At 40.6% G+C, this 23,786-nt stretch overlaps 1 protein-coding gene across 1 annotated transcript in view; it reads left to right on the forward strand.

Moving 5' to 3' along the window:
- ME1 (malic enzyme 1, NADP(+)-dependent, cytosolic) overlaps positions 1–23,786 on the forward strand; it is a 79,644-nt gene that overhangs the window by 52,915 nt on the left and 2,943 nt on the right. The window contains exons 6-8 of the mRNA XM_009703256.1: positions 11,766–11,871; positions 14,135–14,277; positions 16,768–16,941. Of these exons, the coding sequence (XP_009701558.1) occupies positions 11,766–11,871; positions 14,135–14,277; positions 16,768–16,941 (423 nt within the window). The remainder of the gene's footprint in view (positions 1–11,765; positions 11,872–14,134; positions 14,278–16,767; positions 16,942–23,786) is intronic.

Below are 23,786 nucleotides of genomic sequence, written 5' to 3' on the forward strand. Positions count from 1 at the left end.
AGGTCAGCTTGGACATCCCTCGCCAGAAAGCACAAAAGTAGCCTGATTAGGTACAGAAGAATGCTGGTATTTGCTACTCTCTGACAGATTTTTTTTTTCTGGTGTGTGTTTGTTTGTTTGAATAAGTATTTTTAATCCTTTTGGTTTTTATCTAATAATCTTAAAAGTGCTTTTGCATCCAAACACAGATAACTGAAGGTCTGTGTATCTTCTGTGGCTGTTGAAACCTAGAGGTTGCCTAAGAACAACGGTGTGTTGCACAGTTTCCTCCACCATAGAGACTGGGATTACCAAATAATACAGTTGAACTAAAATCACCTTCTGGTGGTGTTAAGGAAATAAACTGACAAGGGCAGAAGTATAGGAACTTCCCAGCCCTAAAGCAGTAAAACAGGTCTCGGCTGCGTGTCCGTCCAGCCAAGGCGGTTAACCAGCCTTTCTTCTCTCCTGCTCCTTCCTTCTTCCTGCTTCTTTTACACCTCTCACTGCTAATTTGCGAGTCAACCGAGAAGCTGGGTTGTTGCTCTTGGTACTCAGCGACTCATTCCTTTCACAGTTTCTACATTTTTAGTGACTCGGTGACTGTATGCTTTCCTCACCACCTTCTAGCTTCAGCGCTCTCAAGCAGTGCCAAAACCAACCAGCATCTCACACAGCCTCGAAGTTCCTTTCCACTGCTTATTCTTCTTGGTGGGGCTTTAATCTGGGTTTTGTCCAAAAAGCAGTCCACTGAATTTCATGTCCTGCCCGGAGTATATTTCTGAACTGTTTGTGATAGCCAGACATAACAGCTGTCTGAGACAGATTAGGCTCAATTTGTGGCCAGATGTTGATGCAAGCAGCGGGAGCCGTTGTTGCTGGTGTTCCTGGAAGACCTGGGAGCACCAGTCTTCCCGTCTGGCCGTCCTGGTGGGCTTGAGAAGGGATGGGTGCTTACTGCTGTGTTGCGTTTGACTGCAGAGCCCGCTGGACCTAGGAGCTGGAGATACTCCAGTGAGAGGCCTGAGCTGGGCATAAGGAAATCCATCCTTAGTCTAGGGCTCACAAAGTCCTTTCTTGGCTCTCCTCTGCAGCTAAATGTTCCCCCTAGAAAGTAAAAAAAAAAAAAAAAAAAAAAAGAACCAAACAAAAGCTCACAAAAAACCCACCCTCCCAAAGAAAGAAAATACAATGTAAGCCTCTTGAAGCTTGTGATTTAACTGCTGGGAGGTCATATGTACAACAAATATATAATTAAGCTATTCCTGGTTCCGTTTTCTGGCCTGAGAGAGAATGCTGTACTTTAGATCCGCTTAGGAAATTAGTTTGGCTTTAGCTGATACAAGAATTGAAGGACTTTCCAAATTCTTAGAAATGAGATAAGAGGAGTAAAATGAGGGAGATTTGTTAGAAAACTGTACCATGGGACGGACTCTATTGTTAGAAGTCTATTGCAAAGGTAAGATTTGCCAAGCCACAGCATAGATCACCAGTTAACCAACTTTGGCATAAACTAAACTCACTTTTATTTCTTACTACTAAGGAGGTGTATCAATGGAAACCTGTTTAATGACAGTCCCTTAAAATTTGCCTCAACAAAAACTGCTTGATCAAAAGTTTTACTTGAAGCAGGGAGATCTTTTCAGTCCTAGAAATATTCTGATCTGTTGCTTTAACAGTATGAGAAATAACAGAATCTCTGAAGACTCAGCGATTACTTTGTCCAACTAAACTAATTTTTACATCATTTTTCTTCTGTGCTGTCTTTCAGTCATTAATTTTGCAATGCGTGATTACAGATTTAAACATTGCTTCTCCTTTCATCTACTTTCTGTAGTATTTCAACCAGTGCAAACCAAAGAAAAATAACCTTGGAGCTTTTGTTGACCTGACTGCAAACAGTTTTCACCTCTTTCTTCTTCCCCTGCCCCTAGAAGCTGCCATGAAGTCACTTACCAGGCTTTTGTAGCTGATTTTTTCCTTTGTGGCTTTTTAATTTTAGTTCAAGTGCAGCTGTGTTTTCATTTTCCTGTTAATATTTTTTTTCTCACCCCTTGGAAACCATCTTTTTTCATTAAACCAAGTTTGATGACCAATTTTTCTGCTATGTTGTGGTGAAAGAGCTGGTGATGAAGGCTATGTTTGTTATGCTGTCTATAGTTGTGTTCTCCACTTCATTCTAGAGAGCTTAGAATGTTGTTCATATCAGTTTGGGGTGGTGTTGTTTGTTTGTTTGTTCGGTATGCTTTCACCTTTTGAAACTTTTTTTCTCCCAAGGTGGATAAGGAAGATTTGCAGATTATAATATCATTGGAATTTTGCCACTTGAACTAAATGACTTTTTGAAACAGGTATCGCTCCTCTTGCAATGCCTGTCTTAAGTATCCCGGTGCATTGAGGTGGAAGTTTTAATGTTTAATTAACAGACACTTTTAAAGTTGCTTTTGCACTCTTGTGTACTTGGAGATTATGCATAAGCCGTTGGGAATCATCTTTAATTCTGAATTTCTGAATTCTGCCACATTGTCACATTCTGTCTGATTGATGAATAGGTATTTACCTGTATGAACACACTGATGGGTAATGTCTCCCACATTCCTTTTCTTTCCAGTATTCTCAGTATTCCCATTTTTTTCTGTTAATCACAGAAATATACATAAATGTGTGATGTGTGGTGAATGCATTGTGTGCCTTCTTTAAAGCTGCCACAGTGTAATGCTTAGCTATATTAGTGGCCAAGTCTTCATCCATGAACTTCAAAGACAGTAAATTCTTTTGTGTTGAGTAGCTGAGAAGAAGCAGGAAGTGATAAACAGTATCAGGATGTTCATGAGGTTGACCATTGTCTGAGGATTTCAGTAATGTGCTGCAAATGCTTCTTTTTTTCTTCTTTTTTTTTGAGGAAATACCAAGAACAGGGTACGGTGTTCTAGGCAGGATGGTTCTTGGAAGTGCATAGGAATATGATGCAAATAATAAGGCATTTCTAATATTTAAAGAGACTCAGTAGAAACCCCCCGCCCTCTGCCAAGGATGGATGCTCCTCTGCCAAGGATGGACAGGCTGATGGGAGTGTTACTGGGCTGCCAAACATGCTTCTTTTGTAGTGAAGTTTATCTGTAATTTGCAAGGCAGCGTTAGATTTTTGTATGCCACACAATCTCTAGTGCATAAATGAAGTTCTCTCACATAGGGATGAATGTCATCCTTAATTTTAAAGAGTATGTCAACGTGGAGCAATGTTGCTTTTGACAGTTTCGTACTCTGCTTTCTAGTTCAGCACAGTAATACTTGTGTCTAATCAAGTGATTTGCGTTTTAAATGTCCATTAGATGTGTGATCTTATCCCCTGTAAGACTGAGTGAAGCCCCAACTGAGTGGCAAGCATGAGAACATCAGCTGAGGTCCAATAGTTGAAGGCCTCAGAATATCAGTCTTTCTAAGAGGAGGATTGAGATAGACCCCAAGAGTTTACCCATTTCTGTGGTCCTAATTAATTAGAGTGGAGATTTCCAAGTAATCCTGTAGATGATCCTCTAAAATGTTTTCATTTTCCCTCCTACTTCCTCCATTTGAATATCCCTGGCAATCTTATTTGGAAAAGATTGTTGTGGATACAACCCTGATTAAAGTTCAGGGCTTGGTCAAAGCTGGATCACACATAGTTCAATCTTTGCTTAGAGAATGGTGGAAGAGAAAGGGAGACATTTGGGACTGATTGCAGAAATTCAGTGTCACATAGGTGTGGTCGCTCCCATTACAGTCAGCAGAGCTCATGTAACATGTGAAAGAGCCTTTAGAGCTCACAATCAAATATCTTAATATTGAACTGAACCCCATCCAGACTATCTGATTGTTACTGAATTTTCTTATATTTTAGCAAAAATCACTTTTTAAAAAAGTTTGGTTTTCATTCTAGCTACTAATTTGATAATGGTTTTAATGTTAACTTTTATGTATCACTTAATATTATGTCTGCCTCTTCTGTTAACTTTTAATTATTTCTAGCTTTCTTTTTATCAACAGTCCATTATGCTGACTTTTTACATTTGTCCTTGATCAGTTCATTTATGGCTGACTGCAACTGGCTAGGACTTTTTGAGCCAAAAAAATGATTTGCGTCTTAGTGAAGATGCAATGTCTTGGGCCTTTCCAAGACGCCACAATCACTTAAAGCAGTTTCTGCCTTATTTTACTCATGTACTATCCCAATGAAGCAATCCTTGTTTGCTTTGTCGGTTATTCTGATGTCTGGGAAATTAATCTGTGCAGTTTTGTCTTGTGTTTATCTTGTTCTATATGAAGTATAAGTTTTGCAGAAAGGAAACACATGAATTTGTCTCTGAACGCTCACGGCATTGCTCGTACTCAGTCAGTAATATATGAAAACAAGTGAGGACAAGGCAAAAGGATGGTTGGTGGGGTGTGCTCAAGGAATACTCACATTATTTTCTCTAAAAGAGACACCACCAAAAATTCAGGAATTAAATTTGTTAGCATGTAACTGTTTCCTCTTTGACACCATGTAGATTAGATGTACTGATGAGATGGTGACCTAATTTGGATGGTTTATGATTTCTTTTGCTCATGCTCTGTTATTGAAAGGAAGGATTGTTTTGCTCCATTTTATTTCTCTTGTTCTGTGGGTTCCTGACTTGCTCTGCTTCTCAGATCTTATCTTCCTGAAATAATTGTCTTCATAAATTTTGTCCTGCCTGTTAACCATGTGTGCTTATTTACATAGAAAGGGTATTTTATAAATTTTACAGGACTTAAACAGCCCTAATCTTCTAACAATGAGTTTTGAACAAGTCAACACCAGAATTGCATTTCTTGCCTAAATTGTATGTTTTACTGCCAACCATTATGACGTTATCTCCTCAAAATGTTGTGGTTTTTCATACAGTTGGCAACAAACTGTTTATTAATTCTGTGTCCAAGTTGTCTCGTCTGGTTTTAATTTGCTCTCTTCACCTTTAGGTGTTAGGTGATGGGCCTGATCAGGAGGCACAGTCACTTCATAATTAGGGCCTTGGTATGGGGATTTGGGAGGGCTCGTATGTGTCTGCTTTTGGGTTCCTAAACGAGGTAGCACAGGAGTGCCTGTCACCTGCAATCCCTTGGGCTTCACTAAGCCCTGACCAGGGAGTCCATATCCATCCCTCCACTTTTTTTTTTTTAATTTTTTTTTTTTATTTTGCAGCTACTCGTAGCTGATACCCTCCTGAAGTTCTGGCCAGGGAGGGCGGCCTGTCCTGTCCTGTCCCCTCCTTGCACACTCTCTGTGCCTCTCCTGTCCCTTCCCTTTCGTGCTTCTGGGGGGCTCCCCAGGGAGGTCCCTCAGCTCCCAGCCCTGTCTACAGTCCCTGCCTACATCCCTCCACATGGTTCATCAACAACCTTTAGACCATGGATTTACTTGTGGTGAAAAAGATAAGAAGCCATGCAGAGATCATCTCCCTACAGGGAGATGTTTCACCACCTTCTCTCATGATTCTTAACCACATCCTTTTTTCCTCCCTTCTTCCTTGATGCTTTAACAACTGCTTTTTTGTTTGTTTTGCTCTTTGCGATAGGGAATTCACAGGAAAAATGGAAGTGAAACCAAAACATTTGCCGTCGGAAATACTCTACTTACTAATGGACTGCTTTACTCTTTGGTCTACAGTTCTCCTGTCTTTTTTGGTTCTCACATCTTCAGTATTTAAGAACGTCAGATGAATTTATTAATTTATCTGTGTGCCGATCTCTGTTCCCTTGTTTAAATAAGCCGCAGTTGACAGAGTCAGATGGCGACAAGTGTTTGTATAAATAGAATTGTTCCTCCCTGGTTGTGGGACGGGACGGGTGCCAAGGCCAGCTCTAGTGTGGGACAGTGCAGTTGTTCAGGGTGCTCTGGCTTAGTCTCAGCTGCCTCCCAGCTGATGGAAAGAGCAAATCTTGGAGAGCTTCCAGCCCTTCCTCCCTCCCCTCGCTGACACAGACCTGCTCTGCTCTTCAGCCCTGGTTCCTGGGGCAGCCCCGGCAGGACCAGCTCAAACAGGCCGTGGCATTGGACTTCACGTTGGCGGTATTTATAAGATTTGCCTCCTGTTTTGTAATACCCCATATAGATGTCTGCTGTGCAGTCTGGTCTCCTGTTTTTACAGCTGTTTTCTATGAATTTTCTCAGGGTTTTATTGATGGGTCATTTTTGTTTGTTATCTGAGCCTCAATTTGGCTCTATAATATGATGATACGAGTAACTTTCTGTGGAAACTGTGACATACGTTTGCTTGAAGCCTGATCTCAGTATCTGCTTTGCTGCTTCTGCTGTTGATCAGCCACTAAAACGAAAAAGTTAAGAACCCTCCCTAAAACTAGGAACTGCTTTCAGTTCAAATCCAAAATACAAGCAGTTTATCATAAAACTATTAACTACTGAGTCCTGTTAATTCCTTTTGCTCCTTGAATTAAAAGGTCCTGGTGTCCAAGTGACTATGTTTTACTATTTGTAATATACTATACAATACCAATGACTCTCATCCATTAGGGACTATAGACATTTTAGGATTGCCAAGGTCTCTCATACATAATGTCACCATCAGAGAATGCTGCTATTGTTTCTTTATCTCTGTACTTCATCTGCTGACTTAACACAGTCCACATTGTAACTCATTTGCTAATAAAGAATTTAGCTCGTATTACTTTCCATCTGAGATACCACGGTGACTTCTAATATAGCAACATATCTGTTTTCAGGTTGCTTTGTTCTCTTTTGTTCAAATCCAAAGTATCCCATAGGTTTCTTGGTACAAAATGACACTGTGATAGAGGCAATACTTTTCCCCTCCAAAGTAATTTCTGACATTTTCACTGAGTCTTTGGACTTAAGGTTTATTGATCTTTGTGAGTGTTTTTAATATTCTTCACCTTCAGCATTCCAGGGAAGGTGTATTGTAGAGTTTAATGCACGCTCAGGCTGCCTGAATAAAGATGCTATGGTTGTCTTCCTGGTACTTTAGTATGTAGTTTGTTTGTTCTTTTTCATTCAGGCAAACTTATTATAATGCCTTTAGCAAATTACTTATTCTATAAAAGATAATGAAGTAATATAAGAACACATTGCATTGCGAAAAGTTATATAATGGAATGCTGGTGCTTTTTTGATCTTGATGCTTTCATCTTGGGATGCTGAATACATATGGGAAGTTAAAGCAAGGAGGATATATAGCCTCTTTTTCTAACTTTACCTTCCTTCTTCTATTGAAAGAGTTTGTGAGTTTGCATCTTCCCCTCTGAATAGCTGCACAGGTATCACGTCAATTCTGTCAGTTCATATGTGGATTTCAGTGTGAAAGACTTTCGGATTTAGGGAGTGTCACTTGATGCAGGAAACATGCTTGTTATACGTCATAGAAAACATACTACAGCTTAAGACAGCTGCTGTCTGGCCTAGATGAGTCTTCAAACTGCTGTTTGAACAACGGTGCAATAACATCCTTTGATGGGAACCCCTGGAAAAATTCTTCCCCTGCATGGCGAGCCCTGAAGTCCTTCAGTGAAACAGTGAGACTGTATTGAGGCTCGGCGTGCTGAAAGGGGCACGTCTTTAGCCTGCTGATTTTTCTGAGCCACAGAGGACACATAGGAATGTGACTGAAGACGATGTTTCTACTTAAAAGACTTGGAGCTTCATATACAGAACCCCAGCGCTCATTCAAATTCTTTCTTAGTATGGAGTATTTTAAAATTTCCCTTTTCCTATTAGAAGAAGGAGGGAAATATCAGTAATCTGTGCGCTGTGTTAGTATTTTGATTATGGATATGCAAGCAGACCAGAGCAGTTTCTGTTTCATGCTGCCTTGTGTTGATCCTCTACAGCCCATTTCCTAGCAGCAGATAGCCAGAGTACAAAAGGTAGCTAAGCCAGGGCTGGAAATGGAAATGGCAGAAGACAGACTCTACGCTTCTGGAAGATCTTTTTCGTCAGAGCAGCTCGGCACTGACAGGTCCATCCGCTTTGCATCTCTCCAGTGTCAGGAGGCAGACAAGACAGAAAACCACACAAATCCAGAATTGAGACTTCTGCATTTTGGCTCCATCCGCTTCTCTCTGCTGACTGACAAAAACTCTGTGATTTCGTATTCCGGCTGTAGGCATTCAGTGGCGGATGTCTGGAAGCTTGTACTAAATGGACTGGCAACCCCTTAGTTTGAGGTTAAGCATGCACAAAACTGAATTGTTCCTTCCTTCTGGCAAGTCATCGCTTGCCCTGTTGGCAGGGCACGGAGGAAAGCTTAGCCGTGCTCTTGCTGCTGCCTCTCTACTTTGAGGAGGGCAGAACTTCAGGATTTTCCAATTTGGGGAGGAAAACATACTATCTAAAGCACCGTCCTCTAAATTATTGGAGTTTTGTAACCAAATCAACTGGCTGGTCTTGAAATCTCAGACACAGTTTTTAGGGAGGTGTTATGGAACTCCTTTAGGATCACTCAATTAGCAATTAAAATACATTTCTGACCATCTATTTTAAAATATATATATAAAAAACCCAACTAACCATTGAATTTTTTATAAGCATTTTCCAAGCAAAAATCTCTATGTACATAGCTGTTGTTATTTTTGCTAAGCCACAGAATTTAGTATTTTATTCTTAGTTAATATACTGCAAAAATATTTACTTGGAGACATGATTCATTCTGACTAATGGGATCAAGCTAATTCAGATCAAAGCTGAATAAAGAAATAAACTAAAAATTGTTTGGGGTTTGGTTTTGGTTTTTTGTTGTTGTTTTGGGATTTGGCTTTTTTTTGGTTTGGGGGGTTTTTTTGGTGTTTTTTTGTTTCTTTGTTTTTATAGAATGGTAGAATACCCTGTGTGAAATTAAGAGCAGAGAGAAATTAAGACAGGGCAGAAGTGAATCTGACCTAAACTGACCCAGCTGGCTAGCATTAGTCTCACTAGCCAGTGGCCCGGAAAGGGTTGCAGTGGATCACATCTAGCTTACTGTTTTAGTACTCCTTTGTAGCTAATTAAATGAGATGATCATTAATGTCAGTAGGAAATGGGCCTTTGAATCCTTGATGTTGCATGAATAAGTGTTTTAACAGCTCTGCCATTATCTTAATTTTAAAATGTTGAAGTACCTCCTCGAAAGCCAATCAAGTGTAAAACTGTACAGAGCAAGAACTCAGTTTCATGCAGGATTTTGGTTATTTGTTTTGATTAAAAATGAAAATGAAAGAATATCAACATTTTTCTCCACTAAGATGTCAGCCTGGCCTCTTAGCAGTTACGCACTGTGGAAAAAAATCAGAGGTGACCTTTCCCAAGAGATCTGCCCAGATCTGCAGATCCTGGAGGTGCTCAGAGCTGCCAGCCTGGCACAGCCTGAAGAATGAGCTGGTCACAGTTCTTAGAGGTGATTTCTTTTTTTTCTTCTTGGTAGCCCAGGGCAGTCTCCTGGAGGCTGGATTTTAAAGGCCAGATCAAAACGTGGCTTCCTCAATAGCAGCCTGATAAGCTATTAAGGAACCAACTGAAGAAGCAGCGTGGGATCGGATGGTGGCCCTTGGCACCCATTCCCGGCTCCCCAGGAAACCTGCCTCCAAGTCAGGCTCCGGCATTTCGATTTCAACCAACCAGCCAATTAGAATGAAAAGTGGCTTTTATTATAGTATTTTGAGTTATTCCTAGCAACAAGCTTTTGGCCTGGAAGTCATAAATGCTTTTTTTTTTTGGTGGTGGTGGTGACTAAAAAGAAAACTTCATCTTTTTCCCCCTGAAAATGTTAAGGAAAATTCCTGCTTTAAAGTGAGATGCATGGAAACGGTGTGTGTAGGCTGGGGGGGCCATCTGCTGGGGTGCTGGGAAATGGCAAACTTCAAATGCCTATTGACGGTGGAATGATTCGAGCGCGAGTATGCCAAAAATTGTTAATATTGCGGCGTTCTCTGGAGGCTGAGAATTTCACATTCTACCCGCAAAGGAAACCAGGTGCCCGTATTGCAGTATTTCCGTGCTAATCGCTCTAGGAGAACACTTAAGACCTGTATAAGCACATCCAGACATAACCTTCTTAATTTAAAAACTCTGTATTTTAGTCATGTAAAAAAAAAAAAAATCTGTAGAAGAGGAGAAATCTCTGGAAATTCCTTGTAATCACGGGTGAGCCAAGAGAAGCCGGCGTTCTGTGAGGCAGCCCGGCTCAGTCGGCCCCAACCACATTACAGCCTTCCACAGCTTCCTGTGGTACCCTGGGGATGGAAACGCTTCTCTTGCAGCTGGAAATGAGAAATGGCCTTTGCTCCTGCCTACCAGCTCTTATGGTGGCCGTCTGAGGAGCTTCGGTGATGGGACTGGCACAGTCAAGCATTGCCGCATCGCAGAATCGTGTGGTCTGAAATGTAGCATCGGACTTCTCGTTTTTGTTAAAATTAAGCAAAAGTCCTGTTAAAAAACTAATCCCAGCTTGAATCTGATAGTATACACAGCCCTAAATTGAATGAGAATTGTCAAATTCATAGACTTTGGTGGAATTGTGAAATGAATTCTGTTCCAATACTTCAGTGTAGTCTTAATTAACTTGCTAAGATTAAGGAAACTTTTATCTTATCAGTAGGAAAAGATGTGGCTGGCGGGATGATATACACGTCTTCTAGCTATTTGGTCAAAATTGCATTTAGCATTCCATTTTCCTCATGTACTTCCCTATATATCTGTATAATCCACTTCTTGGTGTCTGAAATTCTAAGATGTTGATGGGCTGGCACTGTCTTCTAGATTTGTGTTGGAAAAGTGCCTCTACAATGATGTTTTCTGCAGGCACGAGAATAAAACGAGGGGTGAAGGTGTATGTGTTTTAAAGTCTTCTCCTGAAATTTTCAGATGCCTGTGTACTTAGAGGTGAAGTGTATGTGTTTTAAAGTCTTCTCCTGAAATTTTCAGATGCCTCCATGTACTTAGACAACTAATAGAATATTCACAAATTCTGGCCCCTTCTTGCCCCGCACTCCACATTACTTACACTGAGGTTAAATCCCGTTTGCAGCCCAGTCAATGTCAATGATACTCTATAGCCCTTTTTCCTGCATCTATCATATTCCATTTGGAAACCTTGTTGGGCATCGATAGGTGGAAATCGCCGGTACAGATCAGGGCAAAAGTTGTTTCACAGCTGGGTCAATTTTGTTAATGCAAAAACGGTGCACCAGACATCTGGTTAGAATTATTTTTATTCCATCCTTAAGAATGAATGAATGACTTAAATATGAAAAATGTGGTGGAAAATATAGACTCCCCTATAGTCTATATACTTTTAGACAAGAGCAAAGCTGAAAAAGCTAGGAGAAACTGTTTTTGTTTTGCTAAGTTATGAATCTCCCCCCATCCTGACGCATCCATGCTGTTTGCTATATAGATATATTTATGCTTTATCACTAGTAACTAAGTGTTTGACCAAATGTTAACAGGTAAAACAGCTTTAAGAATGCTTCAAAGAAGAAATTAATGATGCTTTCATGTAATTGTTAATACAATGGTGTTCTATAGCTGTTAGGAATTTAAAGTAAAAATATTGAATTTAATTTACCTACTGCTTAGAGAAATAAGTTAGTCCTAAATTATCCTAAGCGTGTTAGCTGTACACAGTGTAACTTTGTCTAATATGGTATTTGGTGATAAATGCAAAAGTAGAAATGAAAATAGGGCATGTTAAACCAGACACTTTGTAAACTGATTATCCCAGGATATTAGGTTCCATTAAACTTATAATATATATCTTTTTCTTTTTTTCCTTATTCAGGGGCGTGCCTCATTAACATCTGAGAAAGAACGTTTTGCCCATGAACATGGTGAAATGAAAAATCTAGAAGATATTGTTAAAGATATAAAACCATCCGTGCTAATAGGTAATTTCTTTTACTTTAAAGCAATGACCTTATTCTTTGTTAGAAAAAAAATGGGGACGTGGCTTCATCTGAAGACAAGATCAAGTTCCTCTGAACAGAGTTTACCTTTGTGTGTTTTTAGAAAACAGTAGGTGCATAATGGACTCTATTAAGCAACTGAACAAATAGTAACTATCCAAGCATGTAACACTGCTTTTAGTCCAAGCCATCCATTTTACAGTGGGAATAATCCGAGTTGGTTTAAACATCTGATGGAGAACCTTATCGCCTTCCTAAATTACTTCTCATTTAATGTAGACAGTGTAGTACAAATAACCTCAAACTTAGACTGAGAAAACCCAGCTAAGCACATGTAAAGCTCTGCAAGTATGAGCATGCTGTAGCTGAATCTTCTTTTCCCTCATATTTATGTCCTTAGCCACCAGTCCTTTGTGCATACCAAAACACAGATTTTACAAAGACTGTTGCTTTTATAAAAGCTGCAGGATTTGAGATCTCAGTAAAGGATTGCTCAGCTCTCTGCAGTTTGGTTATTGTATTTCAGTGAGTTTCAGGAACAAACTGCAAGTACTCTTAAATATTTTTTTTAATATGTAAGACTTGAAAATTCATCTATCTGGCTAGTAAAATCATTCATCAGATGCTGGAAAGTCTGAAATGCCGCAGTGAAAATTATCCTACATTTTAAGAGCTACCTTTTCGACTATGCCTAGACCACATGGTCCTTGTTCAGTAAGATCTGCTTTTGACAATGATCATGAACGAGGTAAATCTTATCTTTTTCTATGCTCCATGAAGATATGACTGCAAGACAGAGACCAAATAGTTTAGAGAATTTATTTAGTTGAATACAAGACTAAAAAAGCTAGTGGAACAGAAGAATAGATTGAATGATCTGTGATATTTATTTAGATAAAGATGCGTGGATGCTTAGGGAATGGTTGATGTGGATGTTTATTGTGTGTCATTTTTATATATAAATCTATGTGGCACTTTTCCTCAAGGTCACTTTCTGCTATCCATACTGCATAATGAAAGCTCTTCCAACAGAAACAGTGTTAAAAATTAATTTTTTTTTTTTTTTTCGATTTGGGTGACTAGTCATTTAGTATCTTCCCCCGGGCAGCAGGAGCATGGGGAAATATGTTGATACTCCTTCTCCCAGTGTTTTACTTAATTCTGTCTCAGCGAATCCTCATACACATTTCATTGCCTGCAATGGCTCAAGGAAAAACCTTAGTTTAGCTTGACCAAATATAACAAATTGCAATTTTAAAACGAAAACAAAAAAAGAAATAGTGAGATTGTTCAGAGCATTTTAACTTTATATCTGAAAATAGCTGCCACTCTTACTATTGGCTGTCCAGAAGCAGTTTTAGAAGACATTAAACATTTGGCAACTATGGACTTAACCAGAAACTACGGTGTATAACAGGCTCTTATGTAAGTAGGTCAAAATCATGACTGCCATAGCTGTTCATCACACATACAGTGGCCCAGCTGGTCTAGCAGAGCTTTTGCATGTAAGCATCCTTGTCCGTTCATAGAAGGTGAAGTACAGAGAGCTCAGATTTACAAAAAATAGTAGTACGTGACAGAAATATTTGAGCAAAGAGACGCTTAACCTTTGAGAGAAGTCACCAATTTGCATCAATTGAGGAGTTGCCTCTTTTGTTGCCAAGGGATCACAATAAAGGAGATTTGGCCAGATGCAAACCCAAATGGGTCTTAGACATCATTGGGCCCACGTTAACCACCTAAACAGCACCTAAAGAGCCTGTAGGATGCTTGGGCTTTCAGTAGACCTCTTGGGAAAGCTCAATTTAAAACAATTCAGGGAATTTCAGAAAAAAATGAAACCTGACACACTGGATTTGGGAGAAACTATCCAGTCTGTTGCATGAGACTTTAGGAGACAAGAGTTGTACCTTTCTACTCCTTATTGGGCTTCCTGGCAGGTTAGGTTAGGTGATACATTTCTATTTTATATAAAGGACCTGAGAAAAGTGAAGCAAGAAATTCACCAAACTGTACAGGGGTGAATAGGTTCTGCCTCATGTTAGGGGATAATACTGAAGTTTCACTGTTGCAAAATCTTTTATACAAAGCTTTATTTTAACCACGTTAGGAAAAAAGTCGAACTCCATTTTAAAGGGTGAGGTATGCAGTAAAAGGAGCTCCGTTCTTTTAAAAGCGACGTGCCTGTCTTACCTAGAACTGATTGCATTTGTCTGCTTGTTATGTGTGTGTTTTTCTTCTTTAGGAGTTGCTGCAATTGGTGGTGCTTTTACTAAACAAATTCTACAGGATATGGCTGCTTTAAACAAACGTCCTATTATTTTTGCTCTCAGCAATCCTACCAGCAAAGCAGAATGCACTGCTGAGCAGTGCTACAAATATACAGAGGTAACCAAAGATTAACATCTCTCCAGTATACAAAGTGAAAAGTAAATCTGAAATTAAATTTCAAATGGGAGGAAGACAGAGGGTGAAGTAGCATGTACTAATCACGTCTCTGTGTGTAGGTAAAATGAGTTAAATTAAGTAACAGGTTTTTCAGATTTTTGTCAAGATAATTTCACTGAAGTCAATACATGCTTACGCCCTCATAAAAACATTTAATAGCTTTTATTGGTGTAAGGCAAGACTCGTAGTCTTTATTACAACCCAAGCATCAGTAACCATCAATCATTAAAACCTTGTGCCTGTTTTTGAACTGTACCACTTTGTGTAATATATACACACAGTGGCATGCTTTTCATTTGAGATTTTATAAATACTCTTTAGGGTAAGAAAATACTTCAATACAGGAAATAGAATCTATAAAATAATTCTTTATTAAGAACTAGGGTAATTGACTCCTTTTACAACAATTTCTATTACGGAAACATAGCCGAAAATTAAGAGAACTGTGCTTGCTTTTTTATTATTGTATTACAGAAGTGCTAATAAACACATTATCCTGTAATTCAGTCTAGAATTTGAAATGCATGAGTACTTGGCTGTATGTGTTTCAATAGTGGATTGTGTTTGGATTTCTTGTCAAATACAGGGCAGTTTGAATGACAGTTTCACATTTAAAAGACAAATTTAGCATGCCCGTTCCCCACTGCACAGTACACAATTACAGCGCATTGCAAGAGCCAAGGAAGCGGCCGGCATGAAGGGCTGGTTATAGTGGGTAACAACATCTGGTAGGCAGAGAAAAAGACGCACCCAAGTATTTGATCTGTCACCAAAACGTGTAATAAGCCAGCCATGATAATACTGCATGACACCAAACCAAACAGAATATTCTTCTGACGAGCTGAATAGCAAGTGGCATATTTTAAAATGTACGTTTCCAGTTCTCTAAAATAGGCGTAGATATTTCTGATACAAAGAGCCTCTGAAGTATTTAACAGTGACATTTATCACTTCAGCAGTGCTAGCATAAATAAAGGGTGGCTTTTCTTCCCCACCTAAATTTACTGCTTAAATTCAAGGGTGCTCCCTCCCCAGCAAGGCAAGAGCCAGGGGCCTTTGGGCTGCGGACACAGAGCCTCTGCAGTGTCACTCCCCTCATTAGTCCAAAACTGCATTGCCTGCTGTAGAAATTACTTCTCTCTCCCTGTGTATCAGGAATGATCTGGGAAGAGCCTGGATAGTAGTGCTGCAGGCGAGTCACCCCTGAGGTGCCTCTATTGCCACCCTTGGATGGCACTTGATGCCGCCGGCGTCTGCTCCCATCGGGGTGCTCCTCATCCCAGGGGAGCACCGAGGCTCCGTCAGACTTGCAGCCCCCTTACAGCCCATCTCTTGGTACTCCAGTGGTATCACAACTCCGAACACCCATGCTGCTGAAGGACACCAGGCCTAATATTCCTCTTAGGTAATGTTAAGCCATGAGCAACATGAGCCCTGTTGCCACGTCTGGGCCACCCCATGGGCTTCGATTCCTCCCCACAGCTGCCCGGTGCGTGCTGTGTACCAGCATGGAGCTACGCCCACGTTTGGGTCCTGGGAGAGATTTAGAGGTCCCATGTGAGCTACAACATAAAATGGGTTAGAGTCAGTTCTCTTGTCCTCAGGACAAGTGATGTGGTGTAACTTGTATGGTGCACTGATGGCAACAGTGCTGCTTGGCACTACCCAAACCCCTGCTGGGATACATCCTTGTGGTTTATCAGTACTGGGTGAGCACAGGCCAGTGCCCGGGTTGGTGCCCTCAGCCTGCTCAGTGTATTACAATGAGGGGAGCCACGAGGTCCCGTCACCAGCCTGTGCGATAGGTCGCACCGTGGGATGACATTCCTAGGACAGAGCTTGCACCTCTGTCATTCTGTTGAGCTGTGGAGTGGGTGCGGTGGCCTGAAGAGGGGAAAATGGGAGGAACAGAGAACTCTGCCTGTCCCCACAGCTCTTCAGAAATTGCCACATCCCAAAGTGCAACATTTAGTGGCCTTAGTGTCATTTTTGGGGATGATCTGCTGTTGGGGAAAAAATCCAGCAGCATCACCCGTTGTTACCGTGACAGTATTGTCCACTTTGAGTTTTACAGCTCCAGGTGTATACCTTCTGCCCATGTAACCTTCTTTTGGCATGGACGCACAAAGTGAATAACAAGCACTGGCTTTCACTTTCTCCTCCTCTAAACTGTGCTGACAGCTCTTACCTGAATAAGGCAGCTGTTACTCTCTGACATCAGGTAGTCACAGAGAATTCCCGGTGATCTCTAGGATCTGCATCCTGATGCTCTTGAGACATAGTTAAGTAGCTCTAACACCCTCTCAGAAGAGATAGTAAATAGCTGTAACCCAGCTTCCACAGTGGTAGATATTTAAAAGGATGTGTGAAATATTTCAACAGCATCCTCTCAACTAACGTGCTTTCTTTGGCTTTCTCGTTACAATTTAGGGACGTGGCGTTTTTGCCAGTGGAAGTCCTTTTGATCCCGTTACTCTTCCAAGCGGACAAACTCTCTATCCTGGACAGGGTAACAATTCCTATGTGTTCCCAGGAGTTGCCCTTGGCGTTATTTCATGTGGAGTGAAACATATTGGTGAGGATGTGTTCCTCACAACTGCTGAGGTACTGTATTCAAAATTATTTAAATTCCTGAATTTAGTAACTTGGTAATAATGAACAATTAAACAGAAACAGCTAAACATTATCTTTAAAATTGGAAAAATAGTGCTATCTGTGTAAAGTCTTTATTTGCAAGATATGTTGGTTTTTATAAATTCTATTTGAACAAGTTATTTTAAAAAATTAATACTTGATCCAAAGGTCATCTGACATAAACTTCACCTTCTGTAGGCATGGAAAAAAGAGAAAGGCTTCAATTCTGTATTATCACAGGTGGATGCACATATGTACAGTGTACATACACGTGGATAGGTTTGATTTTAGATTGAAAAAAAATATATTTTGATGTTGGTAGCTTTGGGGTGAATTTGTGTGTGTTTTGCTTGCAAAACTTGTTTGAATTTCTTTTAGTTTTTTGCTAGTTTTGAGTAGAACTGTTGGCATCATTTTTCGTGGACCTCCCTTGTCAACATCTGGTGGAAGTGCTCCATTGCCTTGTGGTTCCTTGCACCACAGTTTTACACAATTGCCATCTTATTCTTCCCATATTCTTTCCCATCCTTTTCTGCATTGGTTCTTTTCTTTCTTCAGGCAATATTTTATGATCTTTGTTCTGACATTATCAAACATGTGATCTCTCCTCCTTTATCTCCACTCAATGGGCAAGAGATGAACAGAGAGCTAACACTTTTGGTTCTGGGAACCATTCACCACCTACTTCCAGTGGTTCAAAATCTGACATTCGCCGTCTTACATAATGATATCATAAGTGCACAGGACTGTATCTTCAACACATACGGGAGAAGAATCTGACCTTTATTATTTTAGAATCCCTTATTCAAACAGAGTAAGTTACCAGTAGTGGTAGAAATCAAATGCTTAACACGTTTTTGTTTTTTTTTCCAAAACCTCCCCCCAAACAATAAGTCAATCTTTCTGTAGCTGTTTCTCACTTAAGAAAATTGTGACTTTCTGAGCTTTTCTGGGTCAAGCATCTTTGCTCCTCATCTGCTATAGCGTCATTGCACCCTGACCACTCCTGCCTCTGACCCTTTCCTTCTCCTCCTCTTCCTGCCCTGTCCCGGAGTTTCTGTCTCTCCATTGCCTCTTGGTTCTGCTCTTGGCCGGCACCAAGACCAACGTAATGAACCTCACAGGACTCAGCTTCCTTCTCTCCAGAGTGATGGGCATTATCCCTACTCAAGCTCCTGGCTACTCAGCTCCCAGGAATGTGTTCCCAAGCTCATCCTGCTCAGAGGGAGCCCAGGTTCAGGGATTAGGAAGCATGATGGTCTGACCATGTTCATGCAAAGTCATTAAAAACCTGATGCTTTGGGGTTTTTTTAAAGGGTATGGAAATAAAGAAGGGGGCTAGCCTCAGTTTACCAAGTTAACTCTAATTGACCTAGATTCACTTCAGTGGTAATTTCTACCCAGTCCAGTTCGTACCAATTACAATCCACATGAAAGTGCAGTGTCCTAATCTTCAAAGAAGCTGTGTAAGCATGCTTGGGAATACATGGGTAGTGTAGGTAGCCCACAGAGGAAGCCCCAAAGCAATGAAATTAGCAACTATTAGAGAATAGTCCAAAAAAAAAAAAGAGAGGGGGAAAAAAAACTGCATGAATTTGCAGAAGTGACAATGCCTGACTCGACTCTTGCAGCTTCTCTAAGGGCTATTGCATTCCAGATTCTTGCTCCTTGTGTCCCCTTCATGGATTAAAGGGAAGAAAATGGTGCTTTACTGTAACTTGGAGGCAACATATAGGCAACGTGATCCTATGACTGGGAGTATGTCATATGCAGCTTGCTTAAAGGGTGGGCACTTGCATACTGCCCTTGCTGGATTTTTGAAGTTGTTTTTTAAGGTGCGTACAATGGCATTAAAATGTTTGCCAGCAGCTCGCCCTCTATAAGAAAGACATTCACAATTTCCATCTTTAAAATTAGTAAAAAGCCCAGACTGTCTCCACTGGCTTTAACCATCTTAGGAGGGCAATGATCCACCTCGTAAGTCTTTGGATAATTATATCCTCCCTTTAAATCCTCCCCTGTAATTTCAGTTGGATACAGTGATCCTCGCTTGCTGGTCTGAACTGCTGTGTTGAACAGTTGTCTTACTTTATTCTAGAAGTTGCTTCATTTTGGTTTGGGTGAAATGGTTCCCATATAGAGAGTGCTGATGGATGAAAGGTGGCAGATATGTGGATTGAACTGTGTTTCAAGTGGCGGTCTACTAAGTCAGAAAAAACATCTGTTCTGAACAAAGAAATTTAACTGAACAAATAAATGTAACAGGGAAGTAAAATGGTATCAGAAATTGCAAGGAAGGTTTTAAATTCTCTCTTGAGGTAGAGGTTCTCTCCTGACTCTTCTTTTTTGGTAAAGGTTTTGCTACACAATTGCCTTCCTCTAGTAAAATCCCTAGACAAGTTGGACATGTAAAAATGTATTTTTTTTTTTCTTGCATAGAAAGTCTCTGTTGGCAGTAAGATCAAGGGATAGCTACTCACCTTACGGCTGGAGCTAAAAGGGGTCACATCTGGTCTCCCTACGTGTGTGAGAGGCAGTGCCCGAGTGGGGCTTGGGTGAGCTCCGGCCGGGTCCTGAGCAAGGCCACCACGGAGGGATTTCGGAGGAGTCTTTGCCAGAAGAGGTGTCAGGGTGTGAAGGGTGGGAGGGCTGCGTAGGCCCTTAGCTGAAATTACTGTACAAAGCAAAAGTGCTTTTTGTTTTGTTTTCTTGGCTTTTTTAATGGAAGGATAAAATCAAACTAGTTTCATGTGGGTTTTAGAATAGTGGTTAGTGTTCTGCATTTGAAATGGAAGCACTCAAGATGCTGCAAAATTTAAAGCACCAAACCTATGCGTTTTAGACAGAGGGACCTGCTCAGATTGTAGCGGTAGCTTACCTGAAAAAAGAAAGTATAAAAACTAAGCAGCCCAGGCTGCATGACTGTACCTCCTGTCTTCTTGCTTTGCCACCTCTCCAATTAAATCTGATGAAAGTCACACATAGCTTATTGTAACTACAACAAATTCTACTTTCAGTGTTCTTTTCGTCCTGCCAAGTAAAATAGAATGCAACTTTGATTTTGGATGATAAATCTAAGGTACTGTAAGCTGTAATACGTCTTCAGTGCAGGCAATTGCTCTGTGATGACAAGGGACATTACCTATTCTTCTAAGTCCTACCAAACACAACAAAAGCGACAGAGAATTAAGAACTAATGAAATATTCTTGGCATGTGTGACCTACAGTTACGTTAATCCAGAAATAATCCTGTTAAATCCTTTCATTATAGAGAATACGTCCTCCAAAAGCCAAGAAGCCCCCACTTGCCTTCTGCCATTTGTCCTGTTTTGGCTACCTTTCATTTCGGTTCTGCAATAAGGCTTAGCTAATTTCTCTATTAAAAACTTGAATTGATTAAAATTGAAAACATGAAAATAGCCATACTGGGTTGGACCTAAGATCCAAAGAGCTCAGTATCTTCCTGTGAAAGCAATCAGTAGCAGAAGCTGAGAAAAAGAGGATAAATAAGGGGAAAATACGGAGTGATCCTTCTGCTGAAATGGCTTCTCAGCTTCTGGCAGCCTGTACTGTATGGCCTTCCTGCGCTGGAGGTTTTATCCCTGTATGGATTTCTCTTTCATAAATGAGCCTAGGGGCTTTTAAAACATGTTTATACATTTGAACATCTTTTGGCAATTAGTCTCACAATTTAATTATGTGTTCTGTGGAAAAAGAAACTCTCCTCTTATGATTTCCTGCTGTCTGATGATTTGGGTTCCCTATAGTGCCATGAGAAATGTTCACCTTCAGTTGCCTTTTATATTTTCTTCCAGTCTTCTCTTTTTTCCTGAAGTCTGTTTTATTGTTTTTTGTCTCCTTGTACAAAAAATAACCTTTTGATCATCCTTGTTATTCTGTATAGCCCTCATGATTCTATCCCGTTCTTGTCAGAAGTAAGTAGAACAAAAATGCACACTGTTCAAAGGGGTGTTACGTTGTGGATTTATACATTGGTATAATTACATTTTCTGTGTTCCCTCTTATTTTCTTAATACTTCCAAATGTTGATTCATAATTTTTTCCCCTGCCACTGAACTGATGTTCTCAATGAGCATTTTTCAGAGACCACATGAAGAAGGTGTCATTCTCTCTGCAAATGCTTGTTTCTGTGTTCTTGCATAGTTTTTAATGCTGTTACAGGAGTATGTCGGAAGGAATAGCACGGCATCTATACAGTTCAGCGTGCTACCTCTCCCACTTTGAGCACTGCCCACATGTTTTGTGGCTTGCTTTCTATCAATCTCATCACAAAACAGAAGTACTCGACTCCTGAACCTTTTTTTTTTCAGTGATGCATTACACTAACAGCAACTTGGTGTTGGTTTCTTCAGATTTCATCTTTCCTGCAGAGCCCCATTAAACTGTTCACAGCAGAAATCTCATGTTGTAAGCTCCTCTTCACACATTCAGATGCACATCTTGTTTTATCAAAGGGCTGTGTAGCATTTTTAACTAACCTAGTTGCTACTATGGAAAGCAAAAACTAGATTTTACGTTGTCTTAGCTCCCCCTCGTGGGTTTTTCTTTCTGCTGTATTTCTCAATATCAGAATAAAATGTAAACACATAATTTTCCTTTACTCGTTGTACTCAACAGGACTCTAATCTCTTGTTGCCCTTGTTAGCATTTCCACTCTGAATGGCAAAACTTAGGACACCTACCAGCACACTGGGTAGACTGCAGAAGAGAACATTGTTTCTCTTTGAACCTGGAGTTACTATAGTGTTTGCTCTTTAATTCAAACTATTTACCTACTTCTGCCAGAAGGGATGAATTGATGATAGCCACGCATCTCATCTGACGCAGTCCTAGCTGTTTGCAATCAACGTACGCGAGGTCCTATTTCCCACGTGCAACAGGAACTGCAGGAAGCAGCGGGTGCTCTGTTTCAAGTATCTTCCTAGTACATTCCCTCAAAGGTGCTTTCTCTTCTTGCTTTCTCTTTGGGCCATGTTACCAGTTTCATTTCGCAGTGTTTCCTGGACTTCCCCGGTGTTTTCAGAACTTCTTGATGGGTCATACGTGGCTCTGCCAGATGCTATCTGGACCAGAGTTTTCCTTCCATCCACAGAGTACCCCGACAGGTCACATCCCGCAGTGGTGTCCCTGCACTCCTGGATGACTCAGTGATTGGGTTCTAACCTTTTGTTACCTAAGCTGTAATTGCACAAAAATGTGTCATTCCTCCTGACGGGAACACTAAGGGTGCCTCTACATTACTCTTCTATTTTGCATCAGAATGGTCTCCTGGAGCACATCTCCCTGGTGTCCGTCCCTACGTACTCCACCTTGGTCCACAGTGTGGCATGGTCTGGGGAGGAGAGGGGGACTGGTTTCCTTTTGGATGAGACCAAAGGGAAGGATACACTCCAGGAGCAAGCCTGATGTGCTAAATATAAATGGAAATTGCTTCTAAACTGTAACAGATTGAAGAAGTATGAGCTTGTGCTGCACAAAAAACCTCCTTTCCTTGTGACTGTTACGTGTTCCCAGCTGTTCAAAGGGCAAGTGAGATCCCCTCCCCAGAGTCATTTCCTTTCTGTCCCAAAGCAAGATAGAGAAATTTGAGATTTGGATTCTGCTGATGCAAATCTCTCTTAATGTTTCTTAATAATTTGTTTTGAGAATTGTAGTAGAGAATGTTAGTGAAGATAGCTAGTAAAAGCTGCATAAAGTCAGGCCATATTTAATGTATGGATTTTGGGCTTAGTTTACTTAAAAGATATTTAGATTTAGTTCTAATTAGTAGCTCCCTAGAGGGTACAAAGGTGGGCAGTTAAAGAAATGAAACCTTCAAGTCCACTGAGGAGATTACAGAGCAGAAGACAGGTTAGTGAACTGGCATCAGCCGATTCTCAGGCTCAGCACATCCCAATCTGGGTCACCCTGAAAGGCTATTTTCTATTTCAGATCCCCAAATGACAAACCAATTTTAGCTCATAATAGCAGAAATACCATTAGACCCAAAGGCAGCCGCAGGACCTTTTGCCTCTTAAAAGGTCTCCGTTGCAGGAATAGAGGAAGTTCATGGAGTAAGCCCATAAGCAGACAGTGCAGGCAGTCTCTCCTCTCTCTGCGGAGGATGTCCTCACACCTCATGGCAACAGAATGGCTTTTCATATGGCCAGTGAGTAAACAGTAAAAACCAACTTCTCCAGCTTGCTGTGCTTTCCTGATCTGTTCGTTGCTGGAGATGACAACAAAACATTTCCAGTCTTGCTAGGAAGACCAAGCCAGAATATTCAGGCTGTAGAGGAGATGCTACTCTCAGATGTGCATAAGACACCTCCTGTATCGTTCCTTCTTTCCCCTGGTCAGTCTGGTGAAAAATCAAGTAAAGAGCAAAATAATTTCTTTAGTTCCTTGGTATGGTTGAGATGACGGACCCACTGCAGCCTTCGAGTGGAGCGGACAGACTTTTTCTAGCAGCACTGTTTTTCCTGTCCCAGCAAGCCAGAATTTAGCATTAGACCTTCTATTTCTAAATCTGACTGCAGTGACCAGCAGAGCTTTAAAAGACCCTGGATAATCTTACTTTTATTTTACTTTGTTCTGTGGTTGACCATACTTACTTTTATGATCTCATACAGGCTAGATGTGTGTGCGAGACACACCACAAACCTGCTCAGAATCCAGTAATTTTATTGAAAACGTTTTCCACTTAAGGGTTTCAGCCCTGTTCTCTGCAAAGGATGATGTGACAACTGTCAGAATAACAGCTGCTTTTTTAATTTTAGAAGTCTTTGACCCAACTACAGTTGATAGCCAGAAAT

Source organism: Cariama cristata, unplaced genomic scaffold (assembly GCF_000690535.1).
Source record: "Cariama cristata isolate BGI_N322 unplaced genomic scaffold, ASM69053v1 scaffold2327, whole genome shotgun sequence".
In the NCBI taxonomy this organism is placed as follows: domain Eukaryota; kingdom Metazoa; phylum Chordata; class Aves; order Cariamiformes; family Cariamidae; genus Cariama; species Cariama cristata.